The sequence below is a fragment of the Malus domestica genome, chromosome 10, assembly GCF_042453785.1.
Source record: "Malus domestica chromosome 10, GDT2T_hap1".
NCBI lineage: Eukaryota > Viridiplantae > Streptophyta > Magnoliopsida > Rosales > Rosaceae > Malus > Malus domestica.
The window spans coordinates 37629831-37653648 of record NC_091670.1 but is presented as its reverse complement, the minus strand read 5'-3'; the positions used below and the strand labels follow the sequence as shown (position 1 = coordinate 37653648).

General features: G+C 36.3%; 1 protein-coding gene across 2 annotated transcripts; it reads right to left on the bottom strand.

The window, feature by feature from the left end:
• Positions 1-12077: 12077 nt before the first annotated feature.
• LOC114827761 (tobamovirus multiplication protein 1-like) lies at positions 12078-18336 on the bottom strand. Of its 2 annotated transcripts, XM_029110257.2 has the most exons (13): positions 17764-18336; positions 16540-16590; positions 15810-15843; positions 15359-15445; positions 15221-15272; positions 14338-14512; positions 14104-14199; positions 13699-13759; positions 13455-13519; positions 13199-13273; positions 13048-13123; positions 12760-12926; positions 12078-12414 (listed from the first exon to the last, which is right to left on the bottom strand). In XM_029110257.2, exons 1-13 carry the CDS (start codon positions 17866-17868, stop codon positions 12385-12387), a joined length of 1074 nt encoding a protein of 357 aa, XP_028966090.2. In that variant the 5' UTR covers positions 17869-18336; the 3' UTR covers positions 12078-12384. The 2 variants fall into 2 exon arrangements, with proteins under 2 accessions (XP_028966090.2, XP_028966091.2); XM_029110258.2 differs by lacking the exon at positions 13199-13273 and having other exon boundaries at positions 17764-18284.
• Positions 18337-23818: the final 5482 nt, after the last annotated feature.

Sequence of the window (23818 nt, the reverse complement as noted above, 5' to 3'; positions counted from 1 at the left end):
TTTCGTAAAGAAGCTCCCCTTATCCAGATGGTTACTTTCTGTTTTTTAAATCTCACGAAAGCTTACCTAATAAGATAGTTTGTTTGTTTTTCCCGAGAATTAAGATAGTTTGTTCAGTCAAATTCAATTCAACTTGAATTCACTTACACATTTCGGATATTACAGTTGAAAATAAAAGCTTAGGATAAATTTAGAATTCTCTACAATCTCACAATTTTTAAATACAACTTCATTATTTTATTATTCTCTATAAGAACGTATTTATAAAATTATAAAGGAGAATAAATCAAAACAATCCTTATACCCAATCAAGTCAAATCATATCATATCAAATTCCTAATTAAATCATATTAAATCTCTAACATACTTTCCTTTATATTTTATTATTTTTCAACACCCCCACTCAAACTCATGACTAGGAATCATGAGTTTGCCAAGAAGAAAAAAAGATCTAATTTGAAACTTAGTAAATTCAACACCCCCTTCACGTGGAATCACGCATTAAGTGAGCCACACGTGCATAAAATCTTCAATGATATGCTGAAACTAACACAAGTTTTTTTGTAAGCTCAGCTAATCACAATCTATTGGAACCAACATCTCTTTTTAATACCCAGGTGGAACTAGCGCCAATCTTTTTGAAAGCTCAGCTTATCACAATCTATCTAAACTAACACCTCTGCTCGAATGCCCAGCTATAACTAGCGCCAATCTTTTGGAAAACCCAACTAGAACAAACAATTATTTTCGAAAGCCCAACTAACAAATCGTAATCCGTGGAACTAACGCTAATCTTTTCAAAAACCCAATTAGAACCAACGTCTTTTTACAAAAAAGCAGTAAATAAATCTTTTGATATGTTAGAACAAACTTCTCTTTTCGAAAGTCCAGTTGGAATAAACGATAATCTTTTCAAAAACCCAACTGAAATTAATGCCTCTTTTTAGAAGCCCCAACCACCAAATATCTTTTTCCTGCAATTTTTTCATTATTCTTGTTTTTTTTTTCCTTCCTTAAGGAAGCTAGAAAACAATTTTTTTCCTTCTTCATGGCAACAACAATACTTTAACTTCTATTTCTCTTCTAACATTCATAAATAATCTTCACTCTCAAGTTCATAGCTTGTGGGTGCACGAAGAAAGTCAGCTTCATGCATCAACAGGAAAGCACTTACAACAAAGTTCAACTAAAAATCTAACTCTGTTTTGATACCAAGTTAAAAATAAAAGTTTAGGAAACATTTAGAATTCTCTACAATCTCACAATTTTCAAATACAATTTCATTACTTTATTATTCTCTATAAGAAAGTATTTATAAGATTATAAAGCAGCAATACTAGAAAATAAATCAAAACGATCATTTGTCCACAAGACAAGAAAACCTATACCAAATCAAATCATATCATATCAAATCCCTAATTAAATCATATCAAATCTCTAAAATATTTTCCTCTATATTTCCCAACAATTACTAGATAAAGTCAATGCTATCTGTCCTGGAGATATATGATATGGATTTGACCAAAACTATTTGACTCTTGAAAAGTTTTATTTGGTTTGGTCATCGGACGTGGCCTTCTTTTATTATAAACTAGTTTGAAAGTGTTTTTGAAATAATCCTTATTAAAAAAAAATTAATGAAAATGGTTTGAAAACTTTGAGTTTTAAAAATAAGGACAAAATAAAGGGACGAATAGTACCAAGATTGACTTTTTAGTGTAAAAATGTGGTTTTTCATTAAAATGAACAGTACCGGAAACTTTTCGTTAAAGTTCCCTTTTAAAAATTCAAGTTGATCTTAGAAAATCCCTTAAAAGTGGTTTTTACAAAAAGTATGTACATGGTGCTTCTTTCAAAATAAATTTCACAAAAACACTTTCAGTCATTTTAAAAACACTTTTAAACAAACATGTATATCTTTGAAAAAAAATTAATGTAGTCATCCTTAAGATTTGTCTGCATGTTGTGAAGGCAAACTAAACTACAAGCATCCACAATGCATCAAAAATTACAATAACCCAGTAATATTGTGGTAGTGCCGTAGTGGGGATCAACAAATTCTCATAGAAGTGTTTTTCATCACCCCCTTAACTTTGGTGCATTTTTCATTAAAAAAAAAAAAAAAGGTGCAGAATTACCCACCTTGTCGAATACTAGAATGTGTGTGTATACATATATAGGGAAACCATGATTAACCTTTTCGATGTGAATTCAAATAATAGTTATGAGAAAGAAACTAATAAGAATTTATCTTACCTACACATCTTATCTCCTTGTTCTTTTGAATTGGGATTTCTGATCTTATTTTCTTTTATCTCTTCTCTATTAATTAATGAATTCCTTTTTGTCAATAAAAATAAAGATGAAAAGACAACTTAATCATCTATCACAAAAAAAAAAGAAGATGGGCAACAATGTAATTTCACATATCTAAATTTTACTGTTTTTTATTGAAACCTCACCTACTGGTGATGTTAAAATATCTTTAATATTAAAAAATAAAAAAAATAAAAAATAAAAAACCTCCCACCCCCTCACGTTCTCTCTCCCTCTCTCCTTCTCATTTTCTAAAAAAATGTGTTTATAGATACGTATATCATTGTGTTGAGATCTTATATGTTCTTCAAATTCTTTTGGATATATTTTTTTAAGCTCATAAAATGAACAGAAATGAGTATATTATCTCTATATTTCTTTTGTTTATTTTTATTTAATATAGTGAAAATAGATGAAATTACAAAATATATACATGCAAACAAATTAGTCAGTTAATTAAATCCAGACTCTGACCCATATATATGGTATAATTAGCAGCTAACTTGGTCATGAAATTTCCTTCCATGTTCTAGTTTTATGAAATCTCAGCCATGTCAATGTATTTTGTTTTATAAATTTACTATTAGGAAAATGAGAGAGTTTGAAACTTTTATAATAATTTAGGAGATGGAGAGTTTCAAATCCGAGACGCATCGACAGAAACTCAATACCCTATCCACTAAGACATTAACCCACATGCACCATGTTAATATACGTTGTTTTCTACTTTTTTTATATTTTTTTGAATTGGCATCCTTTGTAAACTTTTACGTCAACATCCTATCTACCACAGACATGAGTAAGTAGCTACCACCATTGCTGCAAGCTTCATGTTTCGAGTCTAGGACCCTTTTGTTAGTGGAAAAGATGACGAAGGAAGAATAACAACGGAAACAACCGTCATATATATAATAAGTTTACCACCCAATTTATCATCAGTGAATTAGTTTATATTTTTAGATTTTTATCTATCCACTACACATATCACGAAATTTAAATTTATACAACAATGATAACTAGAGTGGTGAGCAAAAATATAATAATTGCATACATGGTTATTATCTAGCTTGGTGCAGATAAAGATGGGGACCCAGTCCCAAACCTTCTGGCTTGGGGCAGATTAAGATGGGAACCAGCCGGCACACATAAGGCTTACTACTATTTCGTAAGATATGTCAAAAATCAACCAAAACCTCTTATTCAAATTTGTTACTTTGGTTTATGAAATTCCAAGAGATTCTAGCTATAATTCTCCGATCAACATATTTCACCTCCAAAACAAAAACAGAAAAACAAAATTCAATTTCACTTAAAATATTTTGTTTTGTGCATTTTTTGTGTACATTCTTCTTTCATTTGTGTTTAAGTCAACCAAAACGATGGAGATCCCGAGCTAATCATAGATTAGTAGTTAGTTCATTTTAAAATTTTAGATCCAGTTATTGGTTTTGCAAATAATTTAAGAAAACAAAAACAATTTCATTACCTGGTATTTTAGTTTAGGGAAATTTTATTTGAACTCATCTAACCTCTTTCTATACCCAACTTACTCTTTATACCCATAGTATTTTTAATTAAAGAACTAATATCTCTTTAAACCCAAATTTACTACCTAAATTACCCTAACAAACCCAATTTAAAATGTAAATTATCTTTACGCCATTTAGAAAATAAAATCCCAAATGAATAATTTGGTAAAGGTTGTACTTGTTTATGAGAATAAAAGCTTTCTGGAGTTCGAATTTTATGGACAAGTTGAATAATTTGGTGAAGTTTCTACTTGTTTATGAATATTCCATATACATAACACTTCGATATCTTGTTTTCTTGATATCCATGTCCCCACAATTTTAGTTTCATAAACATAAAGTTCCGTGCTTTCATATGCCTGCTTTCATATTTTATATGGGTCTTGCAACATTCCTGCTTGTAACTGATAGAGTGCAAAAACCATATCTGCAGTTCAGTCCAAATAGATGGGGTCTCATTACCGGCATAAGAGGATACTTGACATCTGATTTCTTTACCACGAGATTCAAGGTCATGGCTCTTATGTTTGCTGTGTATGTAACCTGGCCAATACTTGGCTTTCCGCCCTTGGTTTTTGTCATTCCCTTCCGCCCTTGGTTTATGTCATTCCCTTTCTAGTTGGCTGTGTTGCTCAACTTGCATTTGAGACGGGCCTTCAAAAGCATCAATCATCTTGCTAGCCTCTAGTTCCCATTATTTTTTAGGTAGTTATAGTGTTTATAGATCGATTCATCAATGTTCCTTGTTTTGGAGTTGGATCCAAGGCTTTTGGCATCTATTGGAATTCTTCTTTTGTCAAGCTTGAAGATTGAACTTTACATCCTCGAAATCAACCACCAAAATTCAAGGAAGATTAATGATTTGCACAAGCTAATCAAGATAGGACCAAAGAATCTCTAATGCCTAAAACGAATTTAGCCTATGAGAGCTCTTAAACTTTTAGCCATAATTAACGTAGGATAAAGATTGCATGATGGTAAGATTTGATTATTGGGTGTGAGTTTATTGATAAATTTTAGTTTTATTGTTGTTTCATTTTGTACTTGATGGTAATTATGTAATAGGATAAAAGAGACAATTCACATTTAAAGTTTAAGTTGGGTGTAGAAAAAGGTTATATGGGTTCAATTAAAATTTCCCTTTAGCTTATTCCAATGTCTTATGTATAGTTGCAATTGTTGCAATTTTTTATTATTATTGCAAATTGTTAAAAGAATTTGTGGTAGTTTTAAGATCCTATTTATCTAATAACTGCAAATGATACTTGTCACATCCCGACCCGTGTTCCATCACATTCCAGGCTTGATTATGCCGTAGCACGATATTGTCTGCTTTGGATCCCGACCACGCCCTCACGGTTTTGTTTCTAGGAACTCACGCGATCCATCACATCCCGGGCTCGACTCCGCCGTAACACGATATTGTCCGCTTTTGGCCATGACCACGCCCTCACGGTTTTGTTTCTGGGAACTTAAGGGAGCAGAACTTCCCAATGGGTCACCCATCCTAGAAATGCTCTGGCCCCTTTCTCACTTAACTTCGGAGGTCCTGCGGAACCCGAAGCCAGTGAGCTCCCAAAAGGTCTCGTGCTAGGTAGAGATAAGAATATACATATAAAACTTACAAGATCCACTCCCTTAAGCGATGGGGAATGTTACAATACTTGTATTGGCATCAAATAAATGTGACCGCAACATCATGAAAGGAGTTTTGCATTGAAATTAAAAATGAGAGGTAATTATTTGAAGAATTAGTTATTAATAATTCATGTTGTCGCGAAACATTTAGCACTTTTCTAGGTACATTGATATTGCATCAATTGAACGCGTTTCTAGACTTGTTCCTCTTTCGAAATATAAAAAAACATAACAGCATGACTGGATTTACACTACTTCCAAACCCTTTGGAACAAAACGGTGGCCCATCGAAATGAGCACATTAGGAGCTCCATTTGATCTTCTAGCTCAGTTAGTTAAAAACATTCAACATTCAAAGTCCTGAATTCGATACTCCGTTTGCATTTTCACTGTTCCAAACTCATTTGTACAAAATGGTGGCCCTTAGAAATTTATCCAAAACGTTCAACATCTCTCTCTCTCTGAACTGCTCTCTCATGGCGCTGGGATACATGAGGCAGTTTCTGGCTTCGGAGGCATTCGAAAATGCAGGGAGAGAAGTAAGCGACGTCATTCCAAGTCACCAACACACACCTCCTCACCGTCGCTCTAGTAACTGTTAACTGATTATTTTTTGGGACTTTAAACTCAATGATTTAAACTCAATGAGCCGAGGGAAAAAAATGACCAAAACCACGAAAGGGGTTGTGATTCCGTGTGTGCAGTGCTACGGTCCCAGCATGCTCCTGACCATCGGCCTTGCCGGTGCTTGGCTGAACGCGCCGGTTCGACAGAATCGGTGTCGAAGATATTGTCATGGTACGGTCCCCTGAGGTTCCTTGGAAGGCCATCACCAAGAGTTTGATAGCAATGGATGGTCTGTCTGTTGCTTATGTTGTCGACCCTAAGAACAGCGATCGGTCGGAGACTAGTGTGGTATGTTCATGTTTTTTACTTACAACTTTGCAATGTTCATTTTTATAGAAATTATGGCTTTAAATTGTAATGTATTTCATAAGTTTAATGTACAATGGTTCAGGTATATACGAGGAAGGAGGAAGAAAGAAAGAATAAGAAAGAAAGGTGAAATGGTTGCTGCAAGCAGCCGACAAAGACAAAGAAAAAAGCAAAGCTAACTAGCCTAGTCTAAGCCTTACAACAACAACAACTTTCATCAATCAATCATCTCCCTTAAATCAAGGAAAAGAAAGTAGCCTAGTCTAAGCTAGCCTAGTCTAAGCCTTACAACAAAGTAGCCTAGTCTAAACCTTACAACATCAATTTTCACCAATCAATCATCTCACTTAAATCAAGGAAAAGATTACCCCTAGAGAACATGGTAGCTTACTCTAGAGGCCAAAATATACTCAACACTTTCAACACTCCCCCTCAAGATGGATCAAGAAGGTTCACTGAACCCAGCTTGCCCAATAATCGATGAAACTGAGCGGATGCCAATGCCTTTGTAAAGAGATCTGCCAGTTGATCATGGCTTCGTGTGAACACGGTCTGGATAATTTGAGTTTAAACTTGAGCTCTAATGAAATGACAGTCCACTTCAATATGTTTGGTTCTTTCATGGAACACAGGGTTGGCAGCAATGTGCATGGCTGCCTGATTATCACACATAAGCAACATATGAGTAGAACTAGGAAACCCTAAATCTGAAAGAAGCTCTTTAAGCCAAATGAGTTCACAAGCAGTGGCTGCCATGGATCGATACTCAGCCTCTGCGCTGGAACGAGCAATTATCTGTTGCTTCTTACTCTTCCATGTGACAAGGTTTCCACCAACAAATGTACAATAGCTTGTGGTTGATTTCCTATCAATTACATTACATGCCCAGTCTGCATTTGTGTAGCCACTAATGACAGTTGATTGATTGTTGTGCATTATGATTCCTTGCCCTATTGAACCCTTGAGATAACGAAGGATTCTCTTAACAATGTTAAGGTGATCAACAGTGGGAGAGTGCATAAACTGACTAGCCAAGCTCACTGCATAAGTGATATCTGGACGAGTGATGGTGAGGTATATGAGCTTGCCTACTAATCGTTGATAGTAGGTTACATTATGCATGGCTTCTCCATCTATGCTGAGGTTCAGTTTACAGTCAACGGGAGTGATAGCAGGCTTGCAGTCAAGCATTTTTGCTTCTTGAAGAAGGTTCAATACATATTTCTGTTGATGTAGAAACAGTCATTTTGAAGATGTTGCCATTTCGATCCCCAAAAAATACTTTAACCTCCCCAAATCTTTGATAACGAAAGTTTGACGTAGTGAGAGTTTTAGTGCCTCAATCTCCACGATATTATCTCCAATGATGATAAGATCATCAACGTAGATGAGGACCACCAACTTCCCACTGGTGCCAGTTCTCACAAATAATGAAGAATAAACATTACTTCGCACGAATCCAGCCTTTTCCAGAACATAACTTAGCTTGGCATACCAAGCTCTTGGTGATTGTTTCAATCCGTATATTATCTTGTGCAATTTACAAACCATGTTGCCTTTGATACCATCATAGCCTGGAGGAGGTTATATATACACTTTTTCCAGCAACTCTCCGTGAAGGAAAGCATTCTTCACGTTCATTTGGTAGAGTGACCACCCACAATTGATTGCAACTGAAAGTAAAACCCTGACTGAGTTCATCTTGGCCACCAGTGCAAATGTTTCCTTATAATCTACTCCAAAGGTTTGGGTGAAACTTCGAGCGACAAGTCTAGCCTTATGTCTCTCGATAGATCCATCAGCTTTGAATTTTGTCTTGTAGATCCAACGACTTCCAACAACCTTTTTTCCTGGTTGTAGTTGAACTAGACTCCAGGTGTGATTCTCTTCCAATGCACGAAGCTCTTCTGTCATGGCTTGGTTCCATTGTGGGAGAATAGAAGCTTCTTGAAAGCTTCTTAGTTCACAGTGCTTATCAATTTCACTGAGAAATGCAGCATGAGATGTTGAGAACTTACTAAAGCTGATACATTCAGTGATAGGATGCCGTAAGGCATATGTAACATAGTCTTGCAACCTAGCTGGAGGTTTTCTAATTCGATGAGGGTTTCTCTTAATCACTTGAGACTCTGTAGTGGACTGAGAATGATCAGAGTATGTCATTTCTTCACTCTTACTGGACTCACAGTGACTGATCTTTCTTCCAACATCGGATGATTAAAGTTTTGAGGGAGTGGGAACATGTCAACTAAATCCTCCTCCTGACTTGTAAAATAGGGACAGTCTTCTTCAAACTTCACATCTCTTGAAACTGTGCACTTCTTAGTGACTGGATTGAAGCACTTGTATCTCTTTTGGGTGGCCGAGTATCCCATAAACACACACTTGGTTGCCCTAGCATCTAGTTTGTCACGGTTCAAGGTTTGGATGTGAACAAAACAAACACAACCAAACACCTTGCGGTGTGTCAAATCTATTTTCCTCCCCTTGAGAACTTCATAGGGAGATTTAAACCCTAGCACACGACTTGGAAGTCGATTAATAAGATAAGTGGCAGTAAGGATGGCAAACGACCAAGATTTCTTTAGAACATGCATGTGAATCATGAGAGCACGAGTCTTCTCCAAGAGATCTCTATTTTTCCTCTAGGCTACTCCATTTTGTTGAGGAGTCCCTACACGGCTGTTTTGATGTATGATACCCTGATAACTTATGTATTGAAGCATGTTGTTGGATAGAAATTCAGTGCCATTATCTGACCTTAAAACCTTAATGTTTGATTGAAATTATGTTTTAACATGCATGTGAAAGTCTTTAAAAATGGTTGGGGCTTCACTATTTGATTTCATAAGATATAGAAAACTTGTTCGAGAGAAATCATCAACAAATAGAATAAAGTACTTAAACCCTTCCATTGATTCAGTTGTAGGTCCCCATACATCGGTGTGTACCATTTCAAAAGGTTTACTTGTCCTAGACATTGAATTACCAAAGGGTAGCCTAGTAAACTTAGAAAATTGACAAGTATCACAAATAGGATAGGGGTTAAAAAAATTTGGAAACAGTTTAGACAAGACAACTTCAAAGGGGTGAACTAACTCCTATGCCAAAGTTGGTTTTCATCTATGGATTTCGATTGAGCTTAAAAGCCTGAGTGAAACATGCATTCTTGCACAGGTAGTAAAGTCCATTTATGAAGACCCCTTCACCAATCATCTTCATGGTGAGAACATCCTGAAACATCACATTATTTGGTGAGAAAATAGCACGGCACTTTAGAGTGTTGGTAATCTTTCCAATTGACAAAAGTTGGAAAGGAAAGGTTGGTACATAGAGGGCAGTGGAAGGTATTTTTTGAGAGAGTAAGTTTATTTCTCCTTTTCTCAAAACTAAGACATTTTTTCCATTTGCAACATATCAGTTTTAGTACTAGTTAAAAATGATGTAAATTTGTAACTTTGTTTGTCATATGATCTGTGGCGCCTGAATCAATTATCCAACAATCAGTTTTAGTACTAGTTAATAGGGCAGTAGTGAAGGCTTTGAGTATACCTGATGCTTCTCCCTTTGGAACTTTCTCATTTCTAGCAAGAAAGCTGGCAAATTGTCCCAACATAGCTGTGTGACTACCCTCTTCATTGCCTTGACCATGTGAGCCTCCTCCGTGTCCCTTACTTTGTAGGTAAGCTACAAATTCATTTATCAATGACAATGGATTGGCAATGAACTCCATGGATCCTTGTGAAATGGTAGGAGGGTGAGCATTAGCAAGTTGTGCTTGAAATGAGGTTGAAATTGTTGTGAGGACCTTGGTATTATCTTTCCATCTTTGCTGAACTTAGGCTTAAGTTCAGGATGAAGTTCCCAACACTTGTCTTCCACATGACCAACACCATTGCAATATTTGCATTTTAGATGTGTGTTTCTTCCCTTGTATACTTTGGCTTCTGAATTCTTGTAATTTGATGCATATGCCCGAGTCTCAGTCAATCTGGGGCTGTGATCAGCATTCATAATCTTCTTCCTTGCTTCTTCTCGTTGGATAGTTGCACAAACATTATTGAAGGTAGGTAGGTCTTGACTCATCAAGATGTGACTCCTTAGGTCCTCGTACTTAGAGCTCAAACTCTCTAACAGCTGATAAATTTTGTCTTCCTCAGCTCGTTTTAAGAGAATGGTAGGATCTGTGGTATGTGGGAGATATACATCCAACTCATTCCACATGGCTTTGAGACTCCCAAGGTGTTGAACAAACGTTTTCCCTTCTTGTTGAGCACCAGTAATGTCTTTATTTAATTGGAAGACCCGCACATAGTTGTTTTGATTTCCATACATATCCTGCAAAGTTTTCCAAAGATCATGTGCGGGAATTAGAATAGCTAAAAATTTCAGCAACATGTTTCTCCATGGTGTTGAGCAGCAAGGACATGACAAGTTGATCTTTGCAGAGCCATGCATCGCATGTAGAGGAAGAACGGTCTGGAGCTTCCATGCTTCCATTTACAAACCCTAACTTCCCTTTGCCTCCAAGAGCTAGTGAAACAGCTCAGGACCAAGGAAGATAATTGAACTCGTTTAAGAGAACTGAACATATACGTTGATGGGTGTTAACCTCAACGTCTGAGAAGTTTGGAGAAAGACTATGTTGGGTTTCCTCATCATGGTTCACAGAACTTTCTTCAGCCATGACTTAGACTTTGAAAGAAAAAATTTGCAGCAGCAAGAATGGCAAAGACAGGTTACAAAAGTACATGCTCTGATACCATATAGAAATTATGGCTTTAATTTGTAATGTATTTCATAAGTTTAATGTACAATGGTTCAGGTATATATAAGGAAGGAGGAAGAAAGAAAGAAAGAAGAAAGAAAAGTGACAAAGAAAAAAGCAAAGCTAACTAGCCTAGTCTAAGCCTTACAACAACAACTTTCATCAATCAATCATCTCCCTTAAATCAAGGAAAAGAAAGTAGCCTAGTCTAAGCCTTACAACAAAGTAGCCTAGTCTAAGCCTTACAACAACAATTTTCACCAATCAATCATCTCCCTTAAATCAAGGAGAAGACTAACCCTAGAGAACATGGTAGCTGACTCTAGAGGCCAAAATATACTCAACACTTTCAACAGTTTTGTTCTGGATTTTTTTGGTTTTCAACATTTTTGTTTTTGTTTTTCGTTTTTTTAAGGATTTTGGAGATTATAACGTTGTTGGTGTTGGTAATAAGTTCCTCAGGGACATGTTTGGGTGGAGGTGGTAATAAGTTCCTCAGGGACATGTTTGGGTGGAGGGAAACAACATCTATGACTCGCATGATTCGAGGAGTTTCGGGCCGGTTCCCTTTAGCTTGATTTGAATTATGTACATATACATTGTTTAGATTGGTTTCGGCGCTTAAGTGACTGTCGTTATGTTTTTCAGCGTTAAGATTTTGGAAAGATATGTTTACTGACAGTGGCGTACTTGGAGTTACATAAAACTTGACGCAAAATCGAGCAAAATGGCAATCTAAGATTCATACAGCCGATCACTCTTACTGGATTTCTGTTGTAGTCCAACTCTAGATTTCTGTTGTCCAATCTGTAAATTCGCCATCAACTTACGTTTCAATTATCTCTCCTCTGATGGTGATTCAACTTCCACTTTTACGCTACAAACACAAGGGCGTAATCTTTTTCTTTCAACTTCAATGAAAATTTAATGAAGCACATCAAAATACTTTTGTAGCAAAAAGCATCCCTTAATTAGCATATTGTTGCTATTTACATCCCTGAATTGTCAAAAAACCATCGCAACGGCGACTTCAGGCTGTACACAAATTTCCGGACAAAACTGCGGTCAAGGATGTCACAGTCGTTATCTGGTCTGTTGTTCACTGATTCCAGCTCACTTCATAAATTTCGAGAGCAAGGACATGCTTCGCACTCAGGAACGTTAGTAAGACTCTTCTCTTTCCATTCGGGGCAAGTGTTATATGGGACTTGCTCTTGATATCTGCACCTGAAAACCAAACTTAATTAGTGAGCATAAACCTGAATGACTATCTACGAAACAAACCAAGATTTCAAACAGGTCTGCTACTGTAAAATCTAGCTACCATGGCGAATTCAGTGTAAAGTCGGACTATACTTCCGTAAGAAGTTAAGAATTACTTTCTTCAAAAGCGAAAAAGAATGCAACCCTAACTCTATTCAGTACACTACTGATTAAAGACTGAGATTAGTCTGTAATCTGATTCATATATGGTTAAGCATTGGTAAATAGGACATAAATTGTTGGTTTTTACCCTCGGTTAACGGTCGTTAAACACTAATGAATAGCATGTTTATGGAGAAGAAATCGAACCTGGTTCCGCAAGCTCATTGCAGCTGTCCAGCTTTGAGGATGTTGTAATGTTGTGGAACCGCCACTGACAAAGGTTATTGTTGATGGTTCTTCTCGTATGTTAGCTGCTATTGAGGGTGGTAATTCTCTCACGACCCATAAGACCAAGGCTGAGGGTATTGATGAACCTGAAAAAACAATTTAAACATTATAAACTGAAAGCACTGTCGTATTGTCGATTGGCATTAGATAAAAAGAAACAGGATTTGTTTGAGCGTGAAACAATAAGCGAAATTTAGAATTACCTACCTACAAAGTAGTATAAAATCAGTAAAAGAGAAGTATAAACATCATTCATATGCAGTTGATGCCAATCGTAAAGCATCTGCAAAACGATATGGTGAATTAGGTAAGTGAAAAAGAAAAAGAAAATTCAAGCTAACAACAATTGAGTACGTACAGGAATATCAGTTAACAGAGCCACGAAAGAACTTGAGGTGAAACATAGTATGGAAACAACAGCTAAACATGCAACCTGTAAAAAAAATGGAAGCAAGTGATAAAACATAGAGCCACTGATATGTTCGTCAATGATTGCCCAACGATCTGATACTTTAATGGACAGACAAATGAAATTATATACAACATGAATTTGTAGAAATCAAGAAAACAAAGAACAAAATAAACATATTATATAACATCAACAGATTAAATACCTTCCACATCTCAGAAGAAGCTCTCTCTGATCTAACATTTCTCATCCTTAGGCATAATAGGAGCCCTGAAAATCCAAGACAGAGCAAAATGTCACCTCAGATTGAAGGATAAGTCTGTAGAGGTGTTATTGACACTCCAAAATAGTCATCATGTGCTCCTCCCTTATTAAAAATTTAGGGAGGAGTTGCACTTGCACATAAAAAAATGCAAGAAAGTACAAGAGTGTGAAGGATAGTTACTCGCCATAACATGCTAATGCTCCTCCCAATACTAGTATAGCTATTGCAAAGAGATCCACATATACCTGGATAATGAAAAAATTCATTGCACCATGGGTTAAGGACTCGTTAATAAGAAATAAGTAAAAAGAAAGCTGCATATTTGGTCACAACAGTGATAACCTTCTTCAAATCGTCAAAAACTAGGTATACACACTTTAGATACTTATACTACAATAATACTAGTTTGCATTCAAGTTCTAAGGCAAAGAATTATTTTATGGTCTGAACACAAAACTGAGGCAGCAAAACCTTATTTATTTTAGCATCTATATATAGCAAAACTGGAACTACAGCATACCAACGATAGAAGGTGATTACACATGAAAAAAGGAATCTAAGAATCAAGAATTAGGCAACGTTTCCATACCCGAGCCACCAGTGCAGAATCAATAGATTTTTTTCCCATCCCGATCCAAATTATCACTGCACTTGCTATCATTATAACGAAAACTAGCACGGTCACCTGGTAGACAACTATGAAGTTAATCAACTTTAACAATAATTTGCGCAAAACATGACATAAGAGAAAAAATGCAACGCCAAGGAATAACATGATATCATATTCGAGTAGACAACAGGAAACTCTGAACTGTGGCAATACCATAATTACAATTCTCTGGCGGCTTCCAATATGAACAAATCGCAGAGGAAAACAGTTTCGATAACTATCTCGGTCCAATGAATTCGGTTTGCTAAAAGTCTTCTCCAACAAAGCTTCCCGAAAACTCCCTTCATCCTCCTCATCCTCATCATCTGCCTGATGGCACAGGTCAACCCTAAAGGTAAAATAAAAGCCCCCAGATAAATGTCAAATATAGCTCAAGAGAAACAATCTTTTCAATAGGAGTATCAACTTGAGAAAGGAAATATTCAGATAAAGACAGGTCAATGTATCTTCATTCATATAAAAGTGCATTTCCAGTCTCTATTTTCAGATGGCAAAAAAAATAATACTACAATAGAATGGCCTGAAAAGAAAACAGGCCAGGCAAAGATCCATGAAAGCCACATGCATTTTCAAAATCCATAAGCAATGAATACCGAAACACTTTTAACAAAAGTGGGAAAAAAAAAACAAAAGTAAAGGGTAATATCATCTATATGCTGAATTGCTGATTCATAATATACAAGTATATGGAAGCAGTATACGTCTCAATAAATGCTGATTTGTTATATATATACTTCTCAAGGAATGCTGGTTATTCATCTTAACATCCATATTTCCGTTATCCTCATCCTGTGGGTGTGTTTTTGCCTAGTTGCCCAACACAATGTTTGATGTTAGTATTATACTTTTTACTTGAAAGGTATTCTATGGTCACACAATACCCGCAGTGCACTTTTCCATCTCATCCATCATACTCGCTCGTCCCTCAAAGCTAAGATCACTCACTACACTTTTTCGACATTTTCTTGAAAGTATTTAAGCTAAGTTTTGGATTATTTAAAATCAAAAAGAAAAAAAAAGGAAATAGAAAACTTACCAGAAAGATAAAAGTAGAAGAAATGCAGCAAAAAACAGAATTTCGGGCAATGCTGCAAAGCAAAATTTGTACGATTCAGATACTCTGATCAAGCACAGAAGATAGATATACAGTCTGTATTTGGAAGAGAAAGCATACCCATGAGGCTAAAACCACAAGAGTTAGACCAACATTGCCACCCCTTGCAAGCAGCAAAAAGAGTTAATACAAAATAAATTAAGCAACCTGTCATGGACAAGATCAAATAAATTAATTCAGATTGAATGAAGGATGAAATGAAATATGTTTGTCGAAGTCATAAGTTAATGGAAAAAATCATTAGGTTAGATGGTATCATCAGTTCTGTATCTTGATTATGCGACAAGAGGCTACTTTCGTGAGTCCAAACTCATAAATAACCAACAGGTTGTTGCAAAATCAGTTATATATAGAATCCAGGTAATTCAAAAGCCAGGAAAAGAAGGCCAAAATATCAAGGTTCTTGATAAGCAACATAATTAAGGCCAAATATTCTTGAACGAGAATATCAGATCTCACACAAAGAATAGAAGGCAATAGTGTATCGGGATCAGGAATAAGCAATTCTTACCCAAATTAGAAGAGCCAATCAACAGATGAAAAACCTGCGCGAGGCAAAAGTATGTATTAAGACAATGCCAGCATGCTTTAGTGAGCTTCAATATAGAAATTAGTTGTACCATAAATGCATATACATATTCACATGCGTATGATTGAGCAGCTCATGCGTACATGCAGCAACAAATACTAAATTAATACTATATAGCCATCATGCACATGTATGATGTACCCATTCATCATTTTCCTCCCATCTTTCTGTGAGATATTTAAGCATAAGTTATTTGATCTTGTGATAGCTAATTAAATTTTTTACCAAATTCTTAGGAACCATATCTGTTCATGCAATTTATGGGACTCAACCTCGGGGTTGCCGATTCTATGACTAACTAATTAAGCTACAGCACTATTTGTTTAACAGAGTCATACATTCTTCACATTGACTGATCCCCAGGAAGCCATACGATTACGATGTCAAAATACTTCACAACAAAATGTCCAGAACAATAGGTTAATCCAGCCAGCTAACAATTTCTTTTATAATTTAGCTTCATCATGCATGCATAGTTGCACACACATATAAATATGTGTTGGTAACTTGGTATGTATGTATGCATATACATATGCATGTATTTATGTACATATTCGCATGCATATAGGCAAAAACACACACAAAAACAAGAAGAAACACAAATACAATCTGAATTTCAATAAGGAATAGTAAAGCATGACTCGTCACTTACTTTTTGCCGAGTCCAACCCAGTTGTGAATTCCTCAAGTGAATTCTAATTAACTGAAACAGCAAGTAAAAGAAACTCAGATTTCAAGAAAAGAACTTCATAGATATCAATCATGGGCTTCCCCAGTTTCCAAAGGTTGATGTCACATCCATATTATTTACATAAACATAAGAATGTATCTTGAGGATAATAAGTTACAGACTTTGAGAATGGGGATTTAGCAGTAATCTTAAAGTCACGCCCGAGTCTCATACCCTGGCTATTCTTGAAAGTGAGGACTAGTAAGGCTATATGATGTGATCTTTCAAGTATCCTGAACACAAATTTAAGCTAAAAACACTAAACATTTATAGGTATAACTACTAACAAACCTGTGCTAAAAGCCTTTGCTCAAGTATTGAGCACCATGTAATTCGTATTCATTACACTAGGTGTTCAAAACATGATCTCAAACAATTTAACAATCCCATAAGATTTCGTTGATGAATAGTTAATTATATATTTTATTTGTTGAATTTCAAAATAATTCCTGGACACTAGTTTCCCCGTAGTAATTGATTCATATATATTGAGAGGAAGAGTTATATAACTACGGTCGTGCCTTGTAAAGAACCTAAGAAACAAAAAGGGTCACCTGCCTCCTCTGTAGCATACATTCCTTCTAACAAAAATGGTTACTGGTTGGTCTCAAATCTATCCATTCACAAAATTAACGAAAATTTTGAATGACATTCATTCAGCTCAGAATTACTAAGCTTTCCAATTGTACCCAGTCACTGACACAGTTGAACCATTCATTAAAATGGAAGAGTCCAATTCTTTAACTTTCTCAGTTTAATGCCAATCCTATAACTTTTAGATGCCATTGGCACTTAAACTAGCATAACACAGTACCCTTTCCAAACTCACCATTAACTAAGAAAAAGAGAACCCAATTACCTGTCCAACAAGAAAATCAAATGACAAGCAAATTCTCCATATCGAAAATTTTCAAATAAAACAAAATGCCCATTTCAAATTATCCAAAAACATTCAACCCCACAAAGTGCAACCATTCCCATGCCTCAAGTAATTTCACGCAAAAGAACATTCCTTTAAAACCCACAATGGCCATCTTCCCCACAATATAATCTCACCAAACAAAACCCAATTGGGAAAATGCAAAAGCACAAAAATTGAACTCAAGAACCAATTTTAAATAAATAAGAAGGAAGAAGAAAGCAAACCTGATAAAATGCAAGAAATGCTATAATGCCATCAACCAGAGCAAGACCCACATTCACTCCCACCAACACCCTCGGAAAGCAAGACCCTTCTCTCAATCCAAACATCCTCTTCCAAACTCTTATCTCTCTCTCCCCCCTCAATAACCCACTTTCTCTCTCTAGATTAATTATAAATTAGAGAGTTTAGCAAAAAAAGCTTTTGGTCTGGAGACTGAGAAGCGTACGGACCCTTTGTGCCTTTGATGGTACCTTTCATGACAAATCTGCTTGCTTCTGCTGCTGCTTTGATTTCATCTTTTTGCAGTTTTGCCCCCACAACCCAACAACGCAATCTTCGAATTCCAGAGACCAAAATTCTGGTGGTATTTATTTGGGGTAAGAATCCTTACAAAATCGAGAGTAAATTGGTCATTTGAATGCACACTCTCTCTTTTGTCTGATTCTCTCGCACGCGGGTGGCTTTGATTCTCCCATGAAATGTATCAATATCGACAATATCACAAAACATAATTTCACTCCCACGGGTTTGACTTGGTATTTTAACCAATAAAACAAAAGCACAAGAAACGTTAACGAGACTATCTTAAAGTGTGATTTATATTAATTTTTTGTTAATTTATAATTTAACGTTAATTATTGTACAAATATTATAAATACTGTAAAAATACATGAGCTGGCTGATAGTCAGTTCCACTTTTAAATGAGTCTTTGACATTTCTCAAAAGGCTATTATTCCTTTTTATTCTTTTTTAATTTAATTATTTTTTTATTTTCTTTGTACGTAAAGTTTTGTATAAGTATTGACGAAAAAAAAGGTCTTCGTCTTCGTCTTCCATTTTCTTTTTCTTTTAAAATATAGTTTTCTTGAGTACTGATAATTACTTTTGTTATTTACTTTATTGTTTTATGTTGGTGTTTGGAAGTTTCCTAAGATTTATTTTTTAACAAATAAGATGCGACACTACAAAAAATCTTTGTCCCAACTTTTAGAGCAGGTAAGATGAAGATTTGATACTGAGGATCTTCCCATTTGTATAAATTTATGTCGGTAGACTTTATACTTTAATTTTATGTGTACTTATATGTTTATAAGTTATTCATTTCCTTTTTTATCTACCGTTTATGTAAAAATAGTTCATTAAATACGATGCTTAATGGATGTTGTATTTCTTAAATAGGATTTTTTAGGCGTCAAATATTTTATTTCTTGCATATTTTTGTACTCATTGACCATTATAATTATGTGGAGACGTGTTTCTTTAAAATGGGACCAAGAAAAATTATAACTTATTACATTATGGAGTTTATTCAAATACATAACTGTGGAGCCAAAAATATTCACAGGGCGACACGTGGATTTTTGGACAAAAATGACAAAAATACCCTTGCAGTACAACGAGGTTCCTACGCGCAAGCAGCGGGCAACCCTCTTTCAACCAAGACAGAAGTGCCCAAAATATGTAACAATTCAAAGTCCATCTCATCAAATCCTTTCTACAAGGTAATTCCCAAACACATTCCTTTTAAATTATGTTAATTGGCTAATTAATGGGTTTATTGCCTAATTAACCCATTAATTGTCAATTAAACCATCCATTATATCCAAATAACTACAAAATACATCCAATTCAACCCTAAAACACCACATGGCCGGCTATCCCCATTTCAAAACCTAATCCATCACTTTTTTCTACATTTTTCACCATTTCTTCCTTTTTATTACCCAATAAATTCAAAAACCACCAAAACATTCATCTTATGTTTAATAGCCAAATAAATTGGCTAATTAAACCTAAATTAAACCTAAAAACCCTAGCCACCTCCTATCCCTATAAATATACTCCCATTCTCACCAAAAAGCTAATTCCAACACTTTGGCAAAAATCCCAAAATTCTCTAAACACTCTTTCTCTCTAAATTCTAACTTTGGCATCGAAGGTTCTTTGGCCAAAGCCCCCCCATTCATCGTGGGCGCGTGAGGCTCTTGGCCTTAACCTAAGGTGTTAATTGTTTTGTAGGTGCAAAATCGTCCAAGATCGAGGAGGAAGAAATTTGCATCCACAATAACTGGTTACATTATGGAGTTTATTCAAAGCATGGTAAGCACCAATTACAAGTTCATAAGTCATTACTGCTCTATCAACTTAGGGTAATGCTAGGAAGACCATTTATTTAAATTATATTCTGTAAATTGAATTATTATTAAGTAATGATTAACGTGCATATTTTCTATTAGTGACACATCACATGATTTGCAAATGTAGTGCTCGTTTGGATGTGTTTTGAGAATGACTGAAAACATTTTTGGTCAAAATATTTTTGGAACCAATCCTTAGTAAAAATGCAAGTAAATTATGGAAAAGCACTTAAAGTGCTTCCTGGAAAAAACACATAACTGGTGCTTCTTGCAGAAAGCACTTTAAGTGCTTTTGAAACTAAAAAACATTTTCTCTAAAAACACTTTCAGTCATTTAAAAGCACATTCAAATAAGTCCGTAGTCTATAAAATTGATTTACCTAGCATTACTCGACAAGTTAAGCCACCTAAAATGAGATTAAGAGTCTCAGACCACAGTAGTATTATAAATAGATTCCAACACTGTAATAAGATATTGTCATTTAGAGCAGTTCCACCGGGAGGTGGTTAGGCCGGCACTTAGCCAAAAACCAAGGCTAGCACTCAGCCAATCCACTCCAGCCCGTTCCATTACCTGGTACCCAGCCCAAGCTAGTCTCCAGGCTAGCCCAAAATTTACAGACCTTGGGACCGGTCCATCTGACGTCAGAGTGGCGTCAGAAGGCATATGACGTTAGCCTTTTTTTTTTTTTTTTTTGCGCCAGAGAGGGAGTTGTTGTGGATGCTAAGGAGCGGAGCTGGTTGGGGCGGGAGAGGGTGTCGGGAGGGAAGGAACCACGGAGAGAGAAGGACGGGAGGACGAATCGACGGCGTCGGAGGTGTGGAGATGCAGGAGGATGAAGCGACGGTTTTTAAGGACAGGAGGTGTAGAGGAGCTTGTTGTTGAGGTCGGCTTGGGATTTGAAGGACAGGAGGGCAACGACGTCCAAGGATGGGATGAGGAGGTTTGGAGGCGGCGGTGGGAATGGATTATCTGTGTTGGGGTGGATGGCGTGCAGGAATGGAAGGGAAGGGAAGTGTGGAAGATGAGAAAATAAAAATATTTTAATAATAATAATAATTTTTTATTTTTTTATAAAGTCAAAAAATTAAAAATAATTTTTTTTATTATTTTATAATAAAAATAATAATATTTTAATAAATTGACTAGGCTAGTTTTTTTAGGAATGGAGATGCTTTGGCTTATTACTGTTCACTGGAGTATATTACTGTTCACTTGATCAGTGGATAAATGCGTTGAGTGCTGGCACAAAGTCTTTAGTGATGGACTTGCTCTTAGGTGCAAAATCAAAATGTCAAATATTTACCAGCAAAAATAATGGCACACTTGTAAACCAAGCTATAACCACAAAGAAGAATATGCAGTATTACACTTGAGAGATAGAAGAGAGGTGAGTCGAGAGAGAAGAGAAGATAGAGAGAGAAGTTAAAACTTTCATATATTGTATATTTCTGAATGAATACAATCTTATCTCATCTAAGACTATATATTCTCTTTATAAAACTTGCTGTCTAAGTCACACTATAACTAACTCTAACAACCTTGCTAATCTCTTGACAAGTGGCTTATTATATCACCATTAATACTATCCTTAACATCCCCCCTCAAGCTCAGGAGGTGAAACCAAGACTGAGATTGCGACAATGAGTTTGAAAGAGTGGAGTAGATAAACCCTTGGTGAAGATGTTAGCATACTGCTCACTGGAAGATACAAACTGAACCTCCAGGTGCTTCTTTGCAACTCGTTCTCGAACAAAATAAATATCAACTTCAATGTGTTTGGTACGCTGATGTAACACTGGATTTGATGATAAAGCAATAGCAGACATATTATCACAAAAGAGAACCGGTGAACTGGGAATAGCAAGATGCAAAACTGTCAATAATTGCTTGATCCAATCCAATTCAGCAGCAGCTGTAGCAAGAGCGCGATACTCAGCCTCAGTGGAGGATCGAGACACTGTTTGTTGCTTCTTGGAAGACCAAGAAATGGGATTTGACCCCAAAAAGACCACAAATCCAGTTGTAGACCGTCTGTCATTCGGATCTCCAGCCCAATCCGCATCAGAAAAGGCACGTATAGTATCAGAATTAACCTCCAAACCACCTCTAACATAATGAATACCCAAGTTCAAAGTGCCTTTAAGGTATCTTAGGATCCGCTTGACAGCACTGAAGTGAGACTCCATGGGACGCTGCATAAATTGACATACCTGATGCACAGCAAACGCGATATCTGGCCTGGTAAATGTGAGGTACTGTAAAGCACCAACCACACTTCTGTAGAGAGCAGGATTGTTGTAGGGTGTACCATCATCAAGAACTAACCGATTATAAGGCAGACATGGTGTGGAACAAGGCTTGGAATCTAACATTGCAGTCTTGGTAAGGAGATCCTTAACATACTTAGCTTGAGAAAGAACCAAACCATCAGTCTGAGAAATAATCTGAATTCCCAGGAAAAAATGCAAAGGACCCAAGTCTTTTATGTCAAATTCCTTTGTCAAAGCAGAAATCACATCAGAGATCAAAGTGGGAGCATTACCAGTAATGATAATGTCATCCACATAGAGAAGTAAGACTACGACAGACGAATCAATTTGTTTCACAAACAAAGAGGAATCAGCATAAGTGGAAGTAAATCCAAGTGATGGAAAAAAACTGGTGAACTTGTCATTCCAGGCTCTATGAGCCTGTTTTAAGCCATATAAGGACTTGTGAAGTTTGCAGACATAATCAGAGTATTGAGGATCAATGAAACCTGGAGGTTGTGACATATACACCTCTTCCTGCAATACCCCATGGAGAAACGCATTCTTAACATCAAGTTGTCTCAAATTCCACCCAAAATGAGCAGCCATGGCCAATACAAGTCTCACAGTGGTAGGTTTAACAACTGGACTAAATGTTTCCCCATAATCAATGCCTTCCTCTTGATTGAAACCCTTTGCCACAAGGCGAGCCTTATATCTCCCTATAGAACCATCAGCATTCCTTTTTATCTTAAACACCCATTTGCACCCAACCAGGTTTTTCTGTGCTGGAAGAGGAACTAAACTCCATGTAGACTGAGTGTGTAAGGCAGATAACTCTTCTTGCATTGCATCAACCCATACCGGACACTTTAAGGCAGATTTATAGGTTGCAGGTTCGACTGTAGACAAATCCACTGCCCCATTGTCATAAGTGGCAGTAAGGAAGGCCATCTTTTTGGAAATACCACTCTTGGACCTGGTTTGCATTGGATGCAAATTCAACGGAGGAATGGAGAGAACAACCTGAAGTCTCTCAGGTTGAAACTCAAAACTGTCAGGATTCGGAAGTGGAACCACAGGATTCTCAGGATGGACCTCAGATGCCACAGGGATTGGTGGAGATGAATACTGTTCATTTGCAGATCCATTAGATACTGGAGATAAGGATGATGAAGAAGTGGGGGAATAGGAATTCTGAGGAACCGGAGAGACTGGTGAAACTAACACATTATCAAGGTTAGGCATGGATGGTTGCGGGGAAGATGGTTGATGGTGAGGTAGGATGGGTTGAGAGGTTACATGGGATGGATGAAGACTAGGAGAATGTGATGAAACAAGACCAGGATAAGGAAATTCAGATTCATCAAATAACACATGCCTAGAAACAAAAACTTTCTTTTTGATGACTTCATAACACAAATAACCCTTGTACTTTGATGCATATCCCAGAAAAATACACTTGGATGTCCTAGGTTGTAACTTTGTGGTGTTAAAGGGTCTTAAAAGAGGGTAACAAGAACAACCAAAAACTCTAAGGTGACTGACATCAGGAACCGAACCATAAAGAATTTCAAATGGGGACTGCAGATTAAGTGTTTGTGAGGGCATTCGATTAATAAGATACACTGAAGTCTGACAAGCAAATGACCAAAATGGTGCAGG

What these genes read in the sequence shown, in the direction of transcription:
- LOC114827761 (XM_029110257.2), bottom strand. Translation starts at nt 17,868, where the DNA reads ATGTTTGGATTGAGAGAAGGGTCTTGCTTTCCGAGGGTGTTGGTGGGA. An exon ending in CTTCTACTTTTATCTTTCTG is followed by an intron (nt 14,513 to 15,220) that starts GTAAGTTTTCTA and finishes TTTTACCTTTAG; the next exon opens with GGTTGACCTGTGCCATCAGG. An exon ending in CAATGAGCTTGCGGAACCAG is followed by an intron (nt 12,415 to 12,759) that starts GTTCGATTTCTT and finishes TTTGGTTTTCAG; the next exon opens with GTGCAGATATCAAGAGCAAG.